This window comes from Pseudophryne corroboree, chromosome 3 (genome assembly GCF_028390025.1).
Source record: "Pseudophryne corroboree isolate aPseCor3 chromosome 3, aPseCor3.hap2, whole genome shotgun sequence".
NCBI classification, from domain to species: domain Eukaryota; kingdom Metazoa; phylum Chordata; class Amphibia; order Anura; family Myobatrachidae; genus Pseudophryne; species Pseudophryne corroboree.
In genome coordinates this window covers 322941011-322960334 of record NC_086446.1, presented here as the reverse complement: position 1 = coordinate 322960334, position 19324 = coordinate 322941011, and the positions used below count along the sequence as shown (strand labels likewise).

Genomic DNA, 19324 nt, shown 5'->3' with positions numbered 1-19324 from the left:
TTACAAAAACACATTAAAAAAAAAAAAAAAAAGTAATGAGCCAATATCAGTCACAAGGCAAGCCACTTATGGGGAAGATGTAACAATCCTGCTGTCACAAGAAGAGTCTGGACCTCTAAATGACACATCGTTCAAATAAGGTTGGTAGCTGAGTGGTATAGGCAGCCAATGTGTTTCAAGCCTAATAGGCTCTTTATCAAGGCACTGGACCAGTAAACCCTTGTAAATGTACTAAGAAGCTTAGGCAATTCACGGAAACTAAAGGCCCGTACACACTGGCCGATATATCGGCCGTTCTCTTGAACGGACGATATATCACGGGTCCGTCGGCCAGTGTGTACGGCCGATACGTCTGTGAACTCCGTCGTTCACAGATGTATCGCGTCGGCCCCGCAGCACAGCCGACGGCCATTGGCTCGTCGCTGTGTGTGTACGGCGGTCGGCCGACTGCCCGTACACATGCTGCGGCGGCCGGCGGTGATTGACAGCTGAACTGGGCGGGCGTGTGTACACGCCCGTCCAGTTCACGACGTCAGTCCCCGACGGATCGGGCAGTGTGTATGCACAGCACACTGCCCCATCCATCCATAGATATATCTGCAGATCAATTGATCTGCAGATATATCTTTCCAGTGTGTACCCACCTTAAGAAGCTTCAGCAGCAATGTACAAAGCTTTAGCTGAGTGCAGCTGCTCACCCACTGCTTCGTGCATTGCGGCCCAAGAGGCCTGAACAGGGAATTATCACATAGGCAAAGTACAGTGAAGGTATACAGACATAACTGCAGGCTATGTAGGCCTGAGTGTAATTGAAATACCCTGTTAGAAGCATCAATTTTGCAAATAATATAGTGCGCATTGATCTTGACTAGGTGAAAACCAGCCATACGCACACAAGTCACAGCTTAATGATATGTACAACCCTGCATATGGACGAACATATGCATTTTATTTGTGCATACTTCCTTTGAGCAATATAAGCTCAATTTACATCCAGTTCTGTATCAGTTCCTCAATCCTCACAAAAAAAAAAAAAACAACAACAATAAACTGAAAATCTACAAGACAAAGGCCCCAGCTCAGACACCCTTGGTACTGCGGACAGAGGCCCCAGCTCAGACACCCTTGGTACTGCGGACAGAGGCCCCAGCTCAGACACCCTTGGTACTGCGGACAGAGGCCCCAGCTCAGACACCCTTGGTACTGCGGACAGAATCCCCATCTCAGACACCCTTGGTACTGCGGACAGAATCCCCAGCTCAGACACCATTGGTACTGCGGACAGAATCCCCAGCTCAGACACCATTGGTACTGCGGACAGAATCCCCAGCTCAGACACCATTGGTACTGCGGACAGAATCCCCAGCTCAGACACCCTTGGTACTGCAGACAGAGGCCCCAGCTCAGACACCCTTGGTACTGCGGACAGAATCCCCAGCTCAGACACCCTTGGTACTGCGGACAGAATCCCCAGCTCAGATACCATTGGTACTGCGGACAGAATCCCCAGCTCAGACACCCTTGGTACTGCGGACAGAATCCCCAGCTCAGACACTCTTGGTACTGCAGACAGAGGCCCCAGCTCAGACACCCTTGGTACTGCGGACAGAGGCACCAGTTCAGACACCCTTGGTACTGCGGACAGAGGCCCCAGCTCAGACACCCTTGGTACTGCGGACAGAGGCCCCAGCTCAGACACCCTTGGTACTGAGGACATAGCCAGCAGGAACACCACTTTACTCACCGAATCCAGCAATTTGAAAGGAAGATGCTGAAAAAGAGGACAAGACCAGATTCAAACTGCAACAGGAAGATGGTTTGAAGGATGCAGGCACAACTCCTTGCAATTTTGGTAAAAGTGCTTCCTATGAAAGACGACACACTAGAAGCACTTAAATCCATCATCCATCCCTCCTACATAAACAGAAGGAACTGAGCCAACTGTAAATCTGGTTGGAAACGTCTTTTTCCTGCACCAGGATTATAAAGGCCTTCCAGACCCTAGACTTTTTGCTGAAAACCTGATGTCTTGCTTAAAGTATGGTCTCGAAAGCATAAACTCATGTTTCTTATAAATCATGGATACCACAGCCACACCAATTCCTGATGTAAAACTGATCCCAAGCAGATCTGGTCTAAACAGAATTCACCAAGGCTAGCCCACTAAAGTTTTGAAAACTTTAATTTACTACAATCTTCATGGCCAGTCTAGCGCCACCCGCACCACCTGAACGTTTTCTCTTTACATCCTATTGAGAATGCGTGGGAGCACGGCTACTGGAGAAAAGACAAAAAAAAAAAATTAAATCTGACCTAGGCTGACAGTGTTAACCAAGAACACTTTCATATCCGTTGTCCTATAGTAAAATTGCTCCCTCCTTTTGGTACTACAGAGATGCCATCAAGTAGACATCTGCCTGACCCCACTTCCACAATCATAATCACGAAAAATAAAAAAGTTACAATCAATACAGTTCCACTAGACTAAACAAGCATGGCTATAGAAAGCTTCATCAGTTCATAACAACAAATGGCAATACAGCAGGAGCACAACCACCCATAAAATCAAAGGATATGCCACTAGACAGGCCTGCATCTCCCAAGAAGAGTGCAGCAGACAACCTAAACAGTTACAAATGAATAGAAGGGCTTGCCCTGCATAGGCAATTCCAGCTAACACTACTGGGCCGCAGTTCAGACAGACAAGAACTGCAACGTCAAAGTGGTTCTTAGACCTCCACAGAGGACACAGAAGACCACTCCAGGGAGCAAAAGAGACTCTCAACCCAAAAGTACTAAAATAATAGTCCTGTAATATTTGAGACATAACATCTCGGGCTGCAAACCAAAGGATAAAGACATAGCCCACCTGGTCTGCCAGGGACAGAGGTTGGGCTCAAAGACCAGAGAACTTAGCTTTCAGAAAGAAGTACAGGGCTATGAGTAGGAGCCCCATACCCTCAAGCTAAAATGAAGACCAGACACTACTTTTCCTAGACAGAGAGGCAACTCTCCAGTAGGAACTGTGAGACACTGAAAAACAGAGGACAGGGAGGGACACCCTTGTAAACAAAACTGGGGGGGGGGGGGGGGCTACATGCTACCCCTGTCTACCACAAGAGGAGTAAGTCTGGTCAAAGAAGAGATTAATGTGGGAAACCACACTGGTTAGTGCCCAGCACAGATATGTGAAGTGCGGACCTTGCTGGGACCTCAATGTTGGTGGCAGTCATCATATGGACCTAGTTTCCTAGGATACTGAAGTCTGATGAATAGGATAAGCCGATTAACAAGGCCCAAAAGGTACCGCCTTCAACTGATAATTTTAAAATCCCTGTGAAAAGGTACCACCTTCACAAAGTAATCCACAGAAATGGCTTAAACATGGGGAGTCCCCTCCAATGGCCCACTACCCTAGGAGAGGAACATTTGTTAAAAGTACCAACAGGGACAGGAGGCAGACAATCAAACAGAATGCCTGTGTGCGTTCCCCGCTTGGACTAACTATTGATGTGTCAGGCTTAGAAGGCAGTAGGTGACTGAGGACTGGTGGTTTCAATAGTTTTAACTATTTAGTGCATACTCCTAAGCCTAAACCCACAATCTGCAACGTTCCCCAGATAGAATGAAAGAAGAATGCACTGACACAGTGTTGTAAGGAAGAGTCGGCCACAACCCCTGAAACATAAGAGACTGCTGATATCATACATAAAGCAATTTCAAAAATACCAAAGAAAACCAAGTGGCGCTTAACAATCATGTAATAAGATACATTTAATAAAAATACAAATAAAGTACAATACAACAACCTCCCGGGGGTGTGATACAATGTTAAAACATCACAATAATGTTAATAAACAATGTGATATACCAAAACACCTGGTATTTGATTGGAGCACTTGGAGGCATATAATGAGGATTCAATTGCCAATATTATCACGGGGGGTCTCAGGTTTGGGCAGAGAACCATATATACACACTGGAATGTGCAACTGCAGGGTATTAGCCAAACGAATAGCTCACAGTGGCGTGCCCACAGGTTGTTACCCGTGACCCGAGTTGAGATGTGTTTATTCAGTCAATGTGAGCAATATGAGCAAATGTTGAAATCAATGGAAATAAAAGTACCTGTTATCGCTGGGCAGGAGCTTTCGATTCCTGCTCCCTGGTGCTGTCCCATTAGCCAGGGAGATGTTAAACACCAGAGCCTCAGCGATGAATGGAGAGCGGTGCTACGGTGCACGGGGAACCCGACTCAGCCGTCCTCACCGAGACGCTGCCGCATCCAAGAGCTCCGTATCCCCCTGCACGGAGACCGACCACCAATGGAGCCGGAGTGGTGGCAAAGGTCAGGCCAAGTGCACTGACCAGCGGCCCGTCTGACGCTCGTGCTGCCGGGCAGTGTGGAGGCGGCTGTAGCTGGAGCCGTGTAAGTTGGAAGCTGCGGACTGGGATGCCCGAGCCGCCGCCGTCAATCTGGGTTCCCGTGCACGGCTCTGGTGGGGGATAGACGTACACAGCGGTACCGGTCCTCGTAGAATGTCCTATATTCCTTAACGTGTTTCAACGCCAACAGGGCGTCTTTCTCAAAAGGCAGGTATAAAGCAATTTCAAGGTTTAGCTCAGGGGTTTCCAAACTTTTTTGAATCACGGCGCCCTAGAATATCAGAATTTTTTTCATGGCACCCCTAGGCCAAAGATTTCTTATTGAGAAATTTAGAAAGAAATATTACATTAAGTAGATCACGTTTATATGTCATCTTTAGGGTCAGTTGTGTGGTGAGGGACAAGATTTGCTTCTGTTTGGCCACATATTTTATGACTGGCAGCCACCAGCACTGGTTTTGCCTATTATATTGACCATGAATAATTTAAATTGGTCCTGGACCACCAACCCAGGGCACCCCTGCAAGTGTCCCGAGGCACCCCAAGGAGCCACGGCACACAGTTTGGGAACCTCTGGTTTAGCTGCTTAAAATGGTTCTACAGGCTAATACATGATGGGGTGTACTTACACGTGTTCTTCATGTTGGATTGTTTGTGGTTCCATACACAGTCTAAATTATATTATGGATCATCCCTTTATGAGATTTATTATATTTTAGGACTTGGTGAAGACCAGATGTTTTGATAATTATAACCAGATACATATTTATTTATTTATTTACCACCAGTTATTTCTATTGCGAACACATATTCCGCAGCACTTTACAGAGAATATTTGGCCATTCACATCGGTCCCTTCCCCAGTGGAGCTTACATTCTATATTCCCTACGTCATCCAGTCTTTAGGTCGAGACATTAGGTTGACCACTATTGGTCGACATGGTCACTAGGTCGACATGGCAAAGGTCAACACGGGTTTAAAAAAAAAAAATATTTTTTAAAAACGTTTTCATCCTTTACGATCCACATGGACTACGATTGGGAATATTAACCTGCCCACAGCACGGTGAGTGAAGCGAGCCATGTGAGGGGACACGGTGCACCAATTGGGGTTCTCGGTCACTTTTCGAAAAAAACTACACCAATTCTTTTTTGCTGACCTTTTTCCATGTCAACCGATTTCATGTACAACCTAGTCACTGTCAACCAACAGTGGTTGATCTAATGACTGTTGACCTAGTTAGTGTCAACCCAACGATCCACACCAATTCCTTACCACATGTACACACATACTCACGCTAGGCTTCATTTTGTTTGGAGACAATTAACCTACCAGTATATCCTCCAGAGTACCCAGAAAAAACCCACGCAAGCATGGGGAGAACATACAAACTTCATACAGTTAAGGCCATGGTGGGAACAAAACCCATGACCTCAGTGCTGTGAGGCAGTAATGCTATCACACCGTCTGTGCTGCAATATAACAAAAGTAAGATAAAGGTGTACTTATACATATATACATACAACCAGCAATCATGCAGGTACTGTAGAAGTACGCATTAGCACGCCCATCAGTCAGAGCTATGCTGGGAACTGTAGTTCCACACATATTATATTAAAGAAACAGAAAAGCCCGCGTCTCCATATCAGTACACACAGTGCGTCAGCTACATACAGTAGATACACAATACACACCCCCTCCTGCAGCTGCTGTGCCCGGCCGTCTCTCCCCGCTGCTTCCTTCACTACGTCCCGGAAATGATGCTGGAGGGGGCCGGGCGTCCGGGCGGTTACCCGGCTCACTCTGTCCCTGCGTCACCTCCGGCGCGGCCTAGACCATTATTGTAGGGCGGGTGGGGTGAGACGTAGGACACGGGAGTCGGGTGAGGTCGCGCTGGAAGTACCTGTCTGATTGCAGCGCAATGTATGTATCATGCCGGCTCTCAGCCCGGCTGGGTGTATGGCTGCCCCTATAGCTAGCTATAATGTCTCTGCTGCCTGTAATAGTTACTGCTGTGTGGTCTCCATACACTGGTGTGGTGTATAGGATCAGTATAGCTGTGTGTATTGTACTGGTGCATAGGATTAGCTGTACTGTGTGCACAGGCTGTATACGTGGTGTGTACACTTACTCTAGTATAGTGTGTGGAGTCACTGATATTGTATGTGTCTTTACACTGGTAGGATTGCTGTGTATATATAGGCAGAATACATTAGTATCACACTGGTGCATAGGCTCGATGATGCAATCTGTATAGGATATATACATTATCTGTGTCACAGGATCACTGAAACTGAGTTGTCATTATACATGAGCCTCCATAATCTGCAGATGGCCCTGTCTGTGCACCTGTCTCTGTCATCCTGACTGACAGCTGCAGCCCTGTAACACCTGTTTGTGTACTGGGGCGCAGAATTTTGTCCCTAGAATGGCGTCGTTAGCCCTTTTTTATATGTGCAGTAAAAAATAAAATAAAAAGAATAATTCTGGTTTTAAATTTCCTTTTGATTTGACTATCTGTTTATAGTCTTGAGACCTAGAGGACCAAAATTGATTTTAGACTTCAGTAGCCATTGTGTTAAGCCTAGAAGCCAGAAGTATATACCGTAGGCTAGCTATTTATTTATTTTAGTTATTTATTTATTTTAATTTTGACTAGGAGAGTTGGAAAATATTTGTCTCTAGGGGATGCATGTAATACATGGTTTGGATATACAATGTTCTCCCCAGAAAATGTTTCCAGCCGGGTGGTGGCCTTAGCAAATGTTTGTAACAGTGCCCAGATACTACCCAATTGTTTTGTGGATGCAAAGCATTTTTTAACAGCTCTCTCATTTGGGGGTCTGTTCATGAAGCAGTGGAAAGGTGAGCCAGTGGAGAAGTTGCCCATGGCAACCAATCAGCTGCTACATATAATTTCATAGAATGCACTTGATCAATGTTACCTCAGCACTAGTTGCCATGGGCAACTTCTACACTGGCTCCCTTCTCCACTCTTTTCACTGCTTCATGAATAGACCCCACTGTCCCCATTTGCTGACTAAACAGAATGCCCCCCAGTAACAAACACGTAAGCGAGTGGATGCAGGAGGACTATGCTCTTCAATATTCACGGGCAACTGCTCCCACCAGACACCCCACCCTTCCTTTTATACAGGGGAGAGATCTCTTCTCTCCAGCCTGATGACGTCCAACACTGTTGTAGCCAAAAGTCGCAATGCGCTGATGACAGTGCGGGGCGACTATCGGCCATGTTGCTGTACCAGTGCTGGGTGGACTGCCTAACAAAAAAAACAAAAAGGCTGGAGAGAACACGGATGTATTTGATTCTTTCATATGTTTAGTTCTGATTCCTGAGTTCTCAGAGGTTATGCTCAGGTCAACGTGGTAATTCTAATGCAACAATCCGGTTAATGGTTGATATGGTGTTTCTCTGACGTCCTAGTGGATGCTGGGACTCCGTAAGGACCATGGGGAATAGCGGCTCCGCAGGAGACAGGGCACAAGAATAAAAGCTTTAGGATCAGGTGGTGTGCACTGGCTCCTCCCCCTATGACCCTCCTCCAAGCCTCAGTTAGAGTTTTGTGCCCGAACGAGAAGGGTGCAGGCTAGGTGGCTCTCCTGAGCTGCTTAGAATAAAAGTTTATTTTAGGTTTTTTATTTTCAGTGAGTCCTGCTGGCAACAGGCTCACTGCATCGTGGGACTAAGGGGAGAAGAAGCGAACTCACCTGCGTGCAGAGTGGATTGGGCTTCTTAGGCTACTGGACATTAGCTCCAGAGGGACGATCACAGGTTCAGCCTGGATGGGTCCCGGAGCCGCGCCGCCGGCCCCCTTACAGAGCCAGAAGAGCGAAGAGGTCCGGTGAAATCGGCGGCAGAAGACGGTCCTGTCTTCAACTAAGGTCGCGCACAGCACCGCAGCTGTGCGCCATTGCTCTCAGCACACTTCACACTCCGGTCACTGAGGGTGCAGGGCGCTGGGGGGGGGAGCGCCCTGAGACGCAATATAACAGATATACCTTAGGTTGGCAAAAAGAAATACATCACATATAGCTCCTGGGCTATATGGATTTATTTAACCCCTGCCATTTTTCCAGAAAAGAGCGGGAGATAAGGACGTCGTGAAGGGGCGGAGCCTATCTCCTCAGCACACAAGCGCCATTTTCCCTCACAGCTTCGCTGGAAGGACGGCTCCCTGACTCTCCCCTGCAGACCTGCTACAGAATCAGGGTAAAAAAGAGAAGGGGGGGCACTATTGGCAGCTAATAATAAAAACAGCAGCTATAAAAGGGAGTAACACTTATATAAGGTTATCCCTGTATATATATATAGCGCTTGGTGTGTGCTGGCAAACTCTCCCTCTGTCTCTCCAAAGGGCTGGTGGGGTCCTGTCCTCTATCAGAGCATTCCCGGTGTGTGTGCTGTGTGTCGGTACGTGTGTGTCGACATGTATGAGGAGGAAAATGATGTGGAGGCGGAGCAATTGCCTGGGTTAGTGATGTCACCCCCTAGAGAGTCGACACCTGACTGGATGATCGTATTTAAAGAATTACGTGACAATGTCAGCACTTTGCAAAAAACTGTTGACGACATGAGACAGCCGGCAAATCAATTAGTGCCTGTCCAGGCGTCTCAGACACAGTCAGGGGCCCTAAAACGCCCGTTACCTCAGTGGGTCGACACAGACCCAGACACAGATACTGAGTCTAGTGTCGACGGTGAGGAGACAAACGTAATGTCCAGTAGGGCCACACGTTACATGATCACGGCAATGAAGGGGGCATTGAACATTTCTGACACTACAAGTACCACAAAGAAGGGTATTATGTGGGGTGTGAAAAAATTACCAATAGTTTTTCCTGAGTCAGATGAATTAAATGAGGTGTGTGATAAAGCGTGGGTTTCCCCCGACAAAAAACTGCTAATTTCTAATAAATTATTGGCACTATATCCTTTCCCGCCAGAGGTTACGGCGCGTTGGGAAACACCCCCTAGGGTAGATAAAGCGCTCACACGTTTATCTAAACAAGTAGCGTTACCGTCTCCTGATACGGCCACCCTCAAAGAACCAGCTGATAGAAGGCTGGAAAATATCCTAAAAAGTATATACACACATACTGGTGTTATACTGCGACCAGCAATCGCTTCAGCCTGGATGTGCAGTGCTGGAGTCGCGTGGTCGGATTCCCTGACTGAAAATATTGATACCCTGGACAGGGACAATATATTGTTAACTATAGAGCATTTGAAGGATGCATTACTATATATGCGTGATGCACAGAGGGATATTTGCACCCTGGCATCAAGAGTAAGTGCTATGTCCATTTCTGCCAGAAGAGCATTATGGACGCGACAGTGGTCAGGGGATGCGGATTCCAAACGACATATGGAAGTATTGCCGTATAAAGGGGAGGAGTTATTTGGGGCTGGTCTATCGGACCTGGTGGCCACGGCAACGGCTGGAAAGTCCACCTTTTTACCCCAGGTCACCTCACATCAGCAGAAAAAGACACCGTCTTTTCAAACTCAGTCCTTTCGTTCCCATAAGTACAAGCGAGCAAAAGGCCACTCATTTCTGCCCCGGGGCAGAGGAAGAGGAAAAAGACTGCACCATGCAGCCGCTTCCCAGGAGCAGAAGCCCTCCCCTGCTTCTGCCAAGTCTTCAGCATGACGCTGGGGCTTTACAAGCAGACTCAGAGACGGTGGGGGCCCGTCTCAAGAATTTCAACGCGCAGTGGGCTCACTCGCAAGTGGACCCCTGGATTCTACAGGTAGTATCGCAGGGGTACAAACTGGAATTCGAGGCGTTTCCCCCTCGCCGGTTCCTGAAGTCTGCTCTACCAAAGTCTCCCTCCGACAGGGAGGCAGGTGATAATCAAGGTACCCCTCCTACAACAGGGAAAGGGGTATTATTCCATGCTGTTTGTGGTACCGAAGCCGGACGGCTCGGTGAGACCCATTTTAAATCTGAAATCCTTGAACACTTACATAAAAAGGTTCAAGTTCAAGATGGAGTCACTCAGAGCAGTGATAGCGAACCTGGAAGAAGGGGACTATATGGTGTCTCTGGACATCAAAGATGCTTATCTCCACGTCCCAATCTACCCTTCTCACCAAGGGTACCTCAGGTTTGTAGTACAAAACTGTCATTATCAGTTTCAGACGCTGCCGTTTGGGTTGTCCACGGCACCTCGGGTCTTTACCAAGGTAATGGCCGAAATGATGATTCTTCTTCGAAGAAAAGGCATCTTAATTATCCCTTACTTGGACGATCTCCTGATAAGGGCAAGGTCCAGGGAACAGTTAGAAGTCGGAGTAGCACTATCTCAGGTAGTGTTACGTCAGCACGGGTGGATCCTAAATATTCCAAAATCGCAGCTGATTCCAACGACACGTCTACTGTTCCTAGGAATGATTCTGGACACAGTCCAGAAGAAGGTGTTTCTCCCGGAGGAGAAGGCCAGGGAGTTATCCGAGCTAGTCAGGAACCTCCTAAAACCAGGCCAGGTGTCAGTGCATCAGTGCACGAGGGTCCTGGGAAAAATGGTTGCTTCTTACGAAGCGATTCCATTCGGAAGATTCCATGCAAGAACGTTTCAGTGGGATCTACTGGACAAATGGTCCGGATCGCATCTTCAGATGCATCAGCGGATAACCCTGTCGCCAAGGACAAGGGTGTCTCTTCTGTGGTGGCTGCAGAGTGCTCATCTACTAGAGGGCCGCAGATTTGGCATTCAGGATTGTATCCTGGTGACCACGGATGCCAGCCTGAGAGGCTGGGGAGCAGTCACACAGGGAAGAAATTTCCAGGGCTTGTGGTCAAGCATGGAAACATCTCTTCATATAAACATTCTGGAACTAAGGGCCATTTACAATGCCCTAAGTCAAGCGAAACCCCTGCTTCAGGGTCAGGCGGTATTGATCCAATCGGACAACATCACGTCAGTCGCCCACGTAAACAGACAGGGCGGCACGAGAAGCAGGAGGGCAATGGCAGAAGCTGCAAGGATTCTTCGCTGGGCGGAAAATCATGTGATAGCACTGTCAGCAGTGTTCATTCCGGGAGTGGACAACTGGGAAGCAGACTTCCTCAGCAGACACGACCTTCACCCGGGAGAGTGGGGACTTCACCCAGAAGTCTTCCACCTGATTGTAAACCGTTGGGAAAAACCAAAGGTGGACTACCTCTAAGAAAGGACCTGCTCCAGCAGGGGCCTTGTCTGTTCCAAGACTTACCGCGGCTGCGTTTGACGGCATGGCGGTTGAACGCCGGATCCTGAAGGAAAAAGGCATTCCAGATGAAGTCATCCCTACCCTGATCAAAGCCAGGAAGGATGTAACCGCAAAACATTATCACCGCATTTGGCGAAAATATGTTGCGTGGTGTGAGGCCAAGAAGGCCCCTACAGAGGAATTTCAGCTGGGTCGTTTCCTCCATTTCCTGCAAACAGGACTGTCTATGGGCCTAAAATTAGGGTCCATTAAGGTTGAAATTTCGGCCCTGTCGATTTTCTTCCAGAAAGAACTGGCTTCAGTGCCTGAAGTTCAGACATTTGTAAAAGGGGTACTGCATATACAGCCTCCTTTTGTGCCTCCAGTGGCACCTTGGGATCTCAATGTTGTTTTGAGTTTCCTAAAGTCACATTGGTTTGAACCACTCACCACTGTGGACTTAAAATATCTCACATGGAAGGTGTCGATGCTGTTAGCCCTGGCTTCAGCCAGGCGTGTGTCAGAATTGGCGGCTTTATCATATAAAAGCCCTTACTTAATTTTTCATTCTGACAGGGCAGAATTGAGGACTCGTCCTCAATTTCTCCCTAAGGTGGTTTCTGCATTTCACATGAACCAACCTATTGTGGTACCTGCGGCTACTAGGGACTTGGAGGACTCCAAGTTGCTTGACGTAGTCAGGGCCCTGAAAATATGTTTCCAGGACGGCTGGAGTCAGAAAATCTGACTCGCTGTTTATCCTGTATGCACCCAACAAGCTGGGTGCTCCTGCTTCTAAACAGACGATTGCTCGTTGGATTTGTAGTACAATTCAGCTTGCACATTCTGTGGCAGGCCTGCCACAGCCAAAATCTGTAAAAGCCCATTCCACAAGGAAAGTGGGCTCATCTTGGGCGGCTGCCCGAGGGGTCTCGGCTTTACAACTTTGCCGAGCAGCTACTTGGTCAGGGGCAAACACGTTTGCTAAATTCTACAAATTTGATACCCTGGCTGAGGAGGACCTGGAGTTCTCTCATTCGGTGCTGCAGAGTCATCCGCACTCTCCCGCCCGTTTGGGAGCTTTGGTATAATCCCCATGGTCCTTACGGAGTCCCAGCATCCACTAGGACGTCAGAGAAAATAAGATTTTACTCACCGATAAATCTATTTCTCGTAGTCCGTAGTGGATGCTGGGCGCCCATCCCAAGTGCGAATTGTCTGCAATACTTGTATATAGTTATTGTTACAAAAATTCGGGTTATTATTGTTGTGAGCCATCTTTTCAGAGGCTCCTTTCGTTTATCATACTGTTAACTGGGTTCAGATCACGAGTTGTACGGTGTGAATGGTGTGGCTGGTATGAGTCTTACCCGGGATTCAATATCCTTCCTTATTATGTACGCTCGTCCGGGCACAGTATCCTAACTGAGGCTTGGAGGAGGGTCATAGGGGGAGGAGCCAGTGCACACCACCTGATCCTAAAGCTTTTATTCTTGTGCCCTGTCTCCTGCGGAGCCGCTATTCCCCATGGTCCTTACGGAGTCCCAGCATCCACTACGGACTACGAGAAATAGATTTATCGGTGAGTAAAATCTTTTTTTTTTTTTTCTTTTTAAAGCAACATTGCTGGTAGTTTCCTGTCTTGTTAAGTCACATACCGTAACACTAGAACCTGATACATATCTGTATATGTAAACTATTATGATTGCATGGCAGCCTCTAAGAGAGCAGTAAAGGTTGCCTCTATAATACATCTCCACAATAATTTCCTGGATACGGATGCATGGAGAGCTTCATCGGCCAGTCTCCAATACCTGGTTTGCCAGTTTTAGAATTTAGTAGTGAGGTGTTTAAGGGATCCTCCCTCTTCTGGCTACTTTAGAGCAGGTGAGGTAGATGTAACACGCAGTGGGGTGTGTGCAAACTGAAATCTAAATTGCAGCATAATAATAAAGCTGTCTAACATTTGTGGGCTTCATGCAAAAGCAGCCAGTATTTACCCTGCACTAAAAAATATAAATATATTTGCTCCCCTTACATAGCACTTTTTTACTTGCTTTTTTTTGGTTTACTTACACGAATTAAGTCCCCTGCTGTAGGACATCTAGTTCCCACACCAAGTGAAGCTTCTAGTTGACCCTACTAGATGACCAGCATTTGTCTGCAATTCACTCCCTCCTGTTATGTATTAGGATTTCCAGAAGATGCAGGTTTATATGTACCCTTTCTCGGACTCTAGCCTCACCTTGCAGTTGCTGAACACCTGCATCCGTGGGAAGTTCATGTAGGGTCCAGTTGGTCACTCACAGGAGCACAGTAGGAATGCTCTGGTCTGGAGGCATCTTTGCATCTTAGAATGTCAAAAATCATTTGCCTTCAAATCCCTTCTGGCTGCTCACATTTAGGAGTTGGAAATTTATATCCCGTTCTGGGCCTCCTATTAATCTCTCTGTAGCTTCAGGTATAGCTTATAATGGTGTCCTTATGCAGTTAGCTTCGCATCACACTTATTTCCTGTTTGGAATGTCTTCATCTTGGCGCTGCTTCAGAGTCACCCCTCCTGCAACTTCTGTTTGCTGCTTCCAGTTTGGGGGTTTTAGTATCTGTGCTACGTTTCTGACTCCACTCTGGTCCCAGCGGCTGTATCTCTTTTGTTGTGTCTTTGCAGTACAGTCAGTGATTGTTTTCCTAGTTCCATTCTTAAGGATATCAGTTTACTAGGGTGGACTCTGTTGGCCCTGTTTGGTGTCTATTCTCCAAGACAGGTACTTGGGTGAATACTGGCTTCCACCAGGATTGTGTCTTTGCAGGATGCTCTTCTTTATCTGAAGTCATTCATTCCATACATGTTGGTTATGACTGCCCTGACCTAGACTTAATTGGCCTTGAATGACAGGCCCATTAGTATTCAGTCCAATTTTGACTCAAGGACAGTGTGATCACGAGCAGGACTGGTGCCCATGCCCCCAGCATGCCTTCCTGACATCAGCCTATTGTAGAATATCTTCTGAGCCAGGGCTTGGTTCTGTTGATTCCAGTAGTTTTTCCAGTGTGTCCCTTGAGGCCCAGATCCTGAAGGCTAGGGGTACACACAGTGAGATTTCGACTATGAAGTAAAAATTGCAAGGTGAAAGTCACCTTGCGATTTTGATTTGATCCCAATGCGCTGTCCTGCGGGGTCGGTATCGCAAGCCTAGATGGACTGTGCAGGCAAGTCGATTTTGACTAGTATAAAAGGATAGTCAAAATTGGCACTTAATCAAAATCGCACTTAGCCAATATCGCAAGCACAGTCTATCTAGGCTTGAGATACCGACCATAGTCCAAATCACACAGTGAGAATCAAATAAGTCCAAATCTCACCGTGTGTATAAACCTTTAGTGCACGTCTGTCATATATAATATACCAGGTGTGTATATAGTGTGGTGTGCACACAGTGTTCCAGCTTTCCAATTCCTGCTACCATGCCTACTTTACTGTTTTACAAGTAGGCTTAGATGAGGGACTACACCAACTCTGTGTAATGGCCTCCATAACAAGACTTTCTTCTAACCTCCAAACCTTGTACTGTTCCCTGAAAATTCACTTCTTCAGGCAAATTAACAAGTTCCTGAACCACCATTTTAACTTCCCAATTTACCTCCCTCCACACAGTTCAGACAAAACCTATAAGCGTTTTTTTCTGTACTGAAACTCTGGTGCTATATAAACAAATGCTAGTAATAATAACCAAGGATATCTAATTTGCTACATGCCTTGATCAATAACCAGGTACCATCCACATATGTTAAGACATGTTTCATAATTTAGTCCATAAGTCGGTGAAACCATAACTCCTAGATATGAGGATGCCATCTTATCTCCTTCCTGTCCTTCATCCTTCATTTCTTCAGAGTTTTTTCAGAGAGAATGTGGCCCTTACGCCTCCTGCTGTTCACCCTCCTCCTACTGGTTACCAGCTCCAGTGCCAAGTTCCAAGAGTTTGATGATAGTGATGATGTGGCAGAATATGATGACAATGACTTTGCAGAGTTTGAAGATACAGCAGATGAGGCCACCACTGTACACACACCCCACCAGCAACCTCCTGATGAAGAAGAAGAAGAAGACGAGGAGGAGGAGGAGGAAGATGACGAGGAAGCCACAGTAGAGGTGGAGGGACAGGAAGAATTTGAACTGGATGCGGAGGGACAAGTAAGATTTCCTATGAATTTTATTTATGAAATCAAATACCACTTAAAGTCCTAAGTTTTTTTTAAAACTGTTCTTAGTTATTTAATCTGTATACAACCATAGTCTCTCTGGTATGGAGAGCAGGAGAATGCTGATATGGGTATTATAGAATGAAATAAAAAATCAACCTTTCACTGAGATGTGGGACATTTTATAGAACTTATTCTATTATTTAGAAGTGTTGGCAAGTATTGTAGGTATATAAACTACATTGAAGGTGCTATGTATTTAGTATAATTTTGTAGATATTGCTGTTAGCTTTTTGCCACTAACAGCACACTTATGTACCATAATATATATTAGGGGTTATGTGGCGTTCGTGTCAGTGAATCCAGAGTATGTCTCTGATAACAAGTTAGTAAAACTGTATTTTGTCTAATCTACCATCTTAAATTATGTAATTCTACCTCCTGGAATTTGTCTGAAAATATCTCCAGTCCAAAAACAAATCCTGCATTCTATATATTCTAATTATATACTTTATATCTGCAAAAAGAAACCTTTTTAGAAACTTTGCAAGTTCTTCTCAGCTGCTTTTATGATGCCATCCACATTATTGAGCCACTAAATCCATCCCTATGTCCCACAGGAGAGTGACACAGATAATGAGCCATATGATGATGAAGAGTTTGAAGGTTATGAAGACAAAATTGATACAGGAAGTCCCCTGAAGAACAAAGACCCCATTACAATTGTGGATGTAAGTCCCATATAATACCTGTGACCCAGCAAAGAAAGCTTCCATATTGTGGGAGATGAAGACTCTCCTCACTGCAATGTACATCGGTGTATTGTGTTTTATCACAGCTAGTCAGACTACACTCTCTCCTTCATAGCCATGCAGTACATACCTATAGTGGTGTATTAACAAGCATAGTTGTGTAAACTTACACCTTTGAACAGTTTTAATAAATTGCATATTTTTCACTGTATTTGGATTAATTTGATTATATGACCCCTCTGCCAGGTCCCTGCTCACCTGCAGAATAGTTGGGAGAGCTATTACATGGAGATCTTAATGGTAACTGGGCTCTTGGCATATATCATGAACTACATTATTGGCAAGAACAAGAACAGCCGTCTGGCACAGGCATGGTTCAACTCTCATCGGGAACTTCTGGAGAGTAACTTCTCCCTTGTTGGTGAGTACCGCTTCTCATATCCCTTACAATAGCATACTTTTCTCTACAACTGTCAGTGGGTATCTGTTTGTTAACTACAGGGAGGCAGGACAATATTAAGTACTCTTAAGACAGATGGTAAACCTGAACAGTTTAGAACCACACTATAACGTCTCTACTTATTGTAGGTGACGATGGGACAAGTAAGGATGCAGTGAGCACTGGGAAACTGAACCAGGAGAATGAACACATCTACAACCTTTGGTGCTCAGGGCGACTGTGCTGCGAGGGCATGCTGATCCAACTTAAGGTGCTGTCATTTACAGTATAACTTGCCATCTGAAGATGTAGAGAGCGCATAACTTTTTAAACAGGGATAACAGAGTTTTTAATGTAATGGAATACGAACTCTGATTGGTTAGTGCTCTCTAAGCATATTTCTCTAACGTCCTAGTGGATGCTGGGGACTCCGAAAGGACCATGGGGAATAGCGGCTCCGCAGGAGACTGGGCACAAAGTAAAAGCTTTAGGACTAGCTGGTGTGCACTGGCTCCTCCCCCTATGACCCTCCTCCAAGCCTCAGTTAAGATTTTGTGCCCGAACGAGAAGGGTGCAATCTAGGTGGCTCTCCTGAGCTGCTTAGAGTAAAAGTTTAAATAGGTTTTTTTATTTTCAGTGAGACCTGCTGGCAACAGGCTCACTGCATCGAGGGACTAAGGGGAGAAGAAGCGAACTCACCTGCGTGCAGAGTGGATTGGGCTTCTTAGGCTACTGGACATTAGCTCCAGAGGGACGATCACAGGCCCAGCCATGGATGGGTCCCGGAGCCGCGCCGCCGGCCCCCTTACAGAGCCAGAAGAGTGAAGAGGTCCGAAAAATCGGCGGCAGAAGACGTCCTGTCTTCAATAAGGAAGCGCACAGCACCGCAGCTGTGCGCCATTGCTCTCAGCACACTTCACACTCCGGTCACTGAGGGTGCAGGGCGCTGGGGGGGGGCGCCCTGGGACGCAATGAAAATACCTTAAATGGCTAAAAATACATCACATATAGCTCCTGGGCTATATGGATGTATTTAACCCCTGCCAGTTTTCCACAAAAAAGCGGGAGAAAGGCCGCCGAAAAAGGGGCGGAGCCTATCTCCTCCGCACACAAGCGCCATTTTTTCCTCACAGCTCCGTTGGAGGAAGGCTCCCTGACTCTCCCCTGCAGTCCTGCACTACAGAAACAGGGTAAAACAAGAGAGGGGGGGGCACAAAATTGGCATATTAATATATACAGCAGCTATATTAGGGAAAAACACTTATATAAGGTTATCCCTGTATATATATAGCGCTCTGGTGTGTGCTGGCAAACTCTCCCTCTGTCTCCCCAAAGGGCTAGTGGGGTCCTGTCCTCTATCAGAGCATTCCCTGTGTGTGTGCTGTGTGTCGGTACGCTGTGTCGACATGTATGAGGAGGAAAATGGTGTGGAGGCGGAGCAATTGCCTGTGTTAGTGATGTCACCCCCTAGGGAGTCGACACCTGACTGGATGGTCTTATGGAAAGAATTACGTGATAGTGTCGGCACTTTAAAAAAGACTGTTGACGACATAAGACAGCCGGCAAATCAGTTAATACCTGTACAGGCGTCTCAAACACAGTCAGGGGCTATAAAACGCCCGTTACCTCAGGTCGATACAGACACTGACACGGACACTGACTCCAGTGTCGACGGTGAGGAAACAAACGTATTTTCCAGTAGGGCCACACGTTACATGATCACGGCAATGAAGGAGGTTTTGAACATTTCTGACATTACAAGTACCACAAAAAAGGGTATTATGTGGAGTGTGAAAAAACTACCCGTAGTTTTTCCTGAATCAGATGAATTAAATGAGGTGTGTGATGAAGCGTGGGTTTCCCCCGATAAAAAACTGCTAATTTCTAAAAAATTATTGGCATTATACCCTTTCCCGCCAGAGGTTAGGGCGCGTTGGGAAACACCCCCTAGCGTAGATAAGGCGCTCACACGCTTATCAAAACAAGTGGCGTTACCGTCTCCTGATACGGCCGCCCTCAAGGAACCAGCTGATAGGAAGCTGGAAAATATCCTTAAAAGTATATACACACATACTGGTATTATACTGCGACCAGCAATCGCCTCAGCCTGGATGTGCAGTGCTGGGGTGGCTTGGTCGGATTCCCTGACTGAAAATATTGATACCCTGGACAGGGACAATATATTATTGACTATAGAGCATTTAAAGGATGCATTTCTATATATGCGAGATGCACAGAGGGATATTTGCACTCTGGCATCAAGAGTAAGTGCGATGTCCATTTCTGCCAGAAGAGCATTATGGACGCGACAGTGGTCAGGGGATGCGGAT

At 46.4% G+C, this 19324-nt stretch overlaps 2 protein-coding genes across 6 annotated transcripts in view; one reads left to right on the top strand and one right to left on the bottom strand.

The window, feature by feature from the left end:
• STRADA (STE20 related adaptor alpha) overlaps positions 1 to 6172 on the bottom strand; it is an 81918-nt gene extending 75746 nt beyond the window's left edge. For 2 of the 5 annotated variants that reach the window (XM_063959514.1, XM_063959515.1), the window contains exon 1: positions 6082 to 6171. The gene's annotated coding sequence lies outside the window, so the exon portion shown is untranslated. Of the gene's footprint in view, positions 1 to 6081 lie in introns of all 5 variants that reach the window. The other 3 variants (XM_063959519.1, XM_063959520.1, XM_063959521.1) reach the window with 3 other exon arrangements.
• A 39-nt stretch (positions 6173 to 6211) lies between these two features.
• Positions 6212 to 19324, top strand: part of CCDC47 (coiled-coil domain containing 47) — a 70610-nt gene continuing 57497 nt past the window's right edge. The window contains exons 1-5 of the mRNA XM_063959513.1: positions 6212 to 6310; positions 15495 to 15795; positions 16424 to 16534; positions 16802 to 16976; positions 17144 to 17265. Of these exons, the coding sequence (XP_063815583.1) occupies positions 15511 to 15795; positions 16424 to 16534; positions 16802 to 16976; positions 17144 to 17265 (693 nt within the window). The 5' untranslated portion in view covers positions 6212 to 6310; positions 15495 to 15510. The remainder of the gene's footprint in view (positions 6311 to 15494; positions 15796 to 16423; positions 16535 to 16801; positions 16977 to 17143; positions 17266 to 19324) is intronic.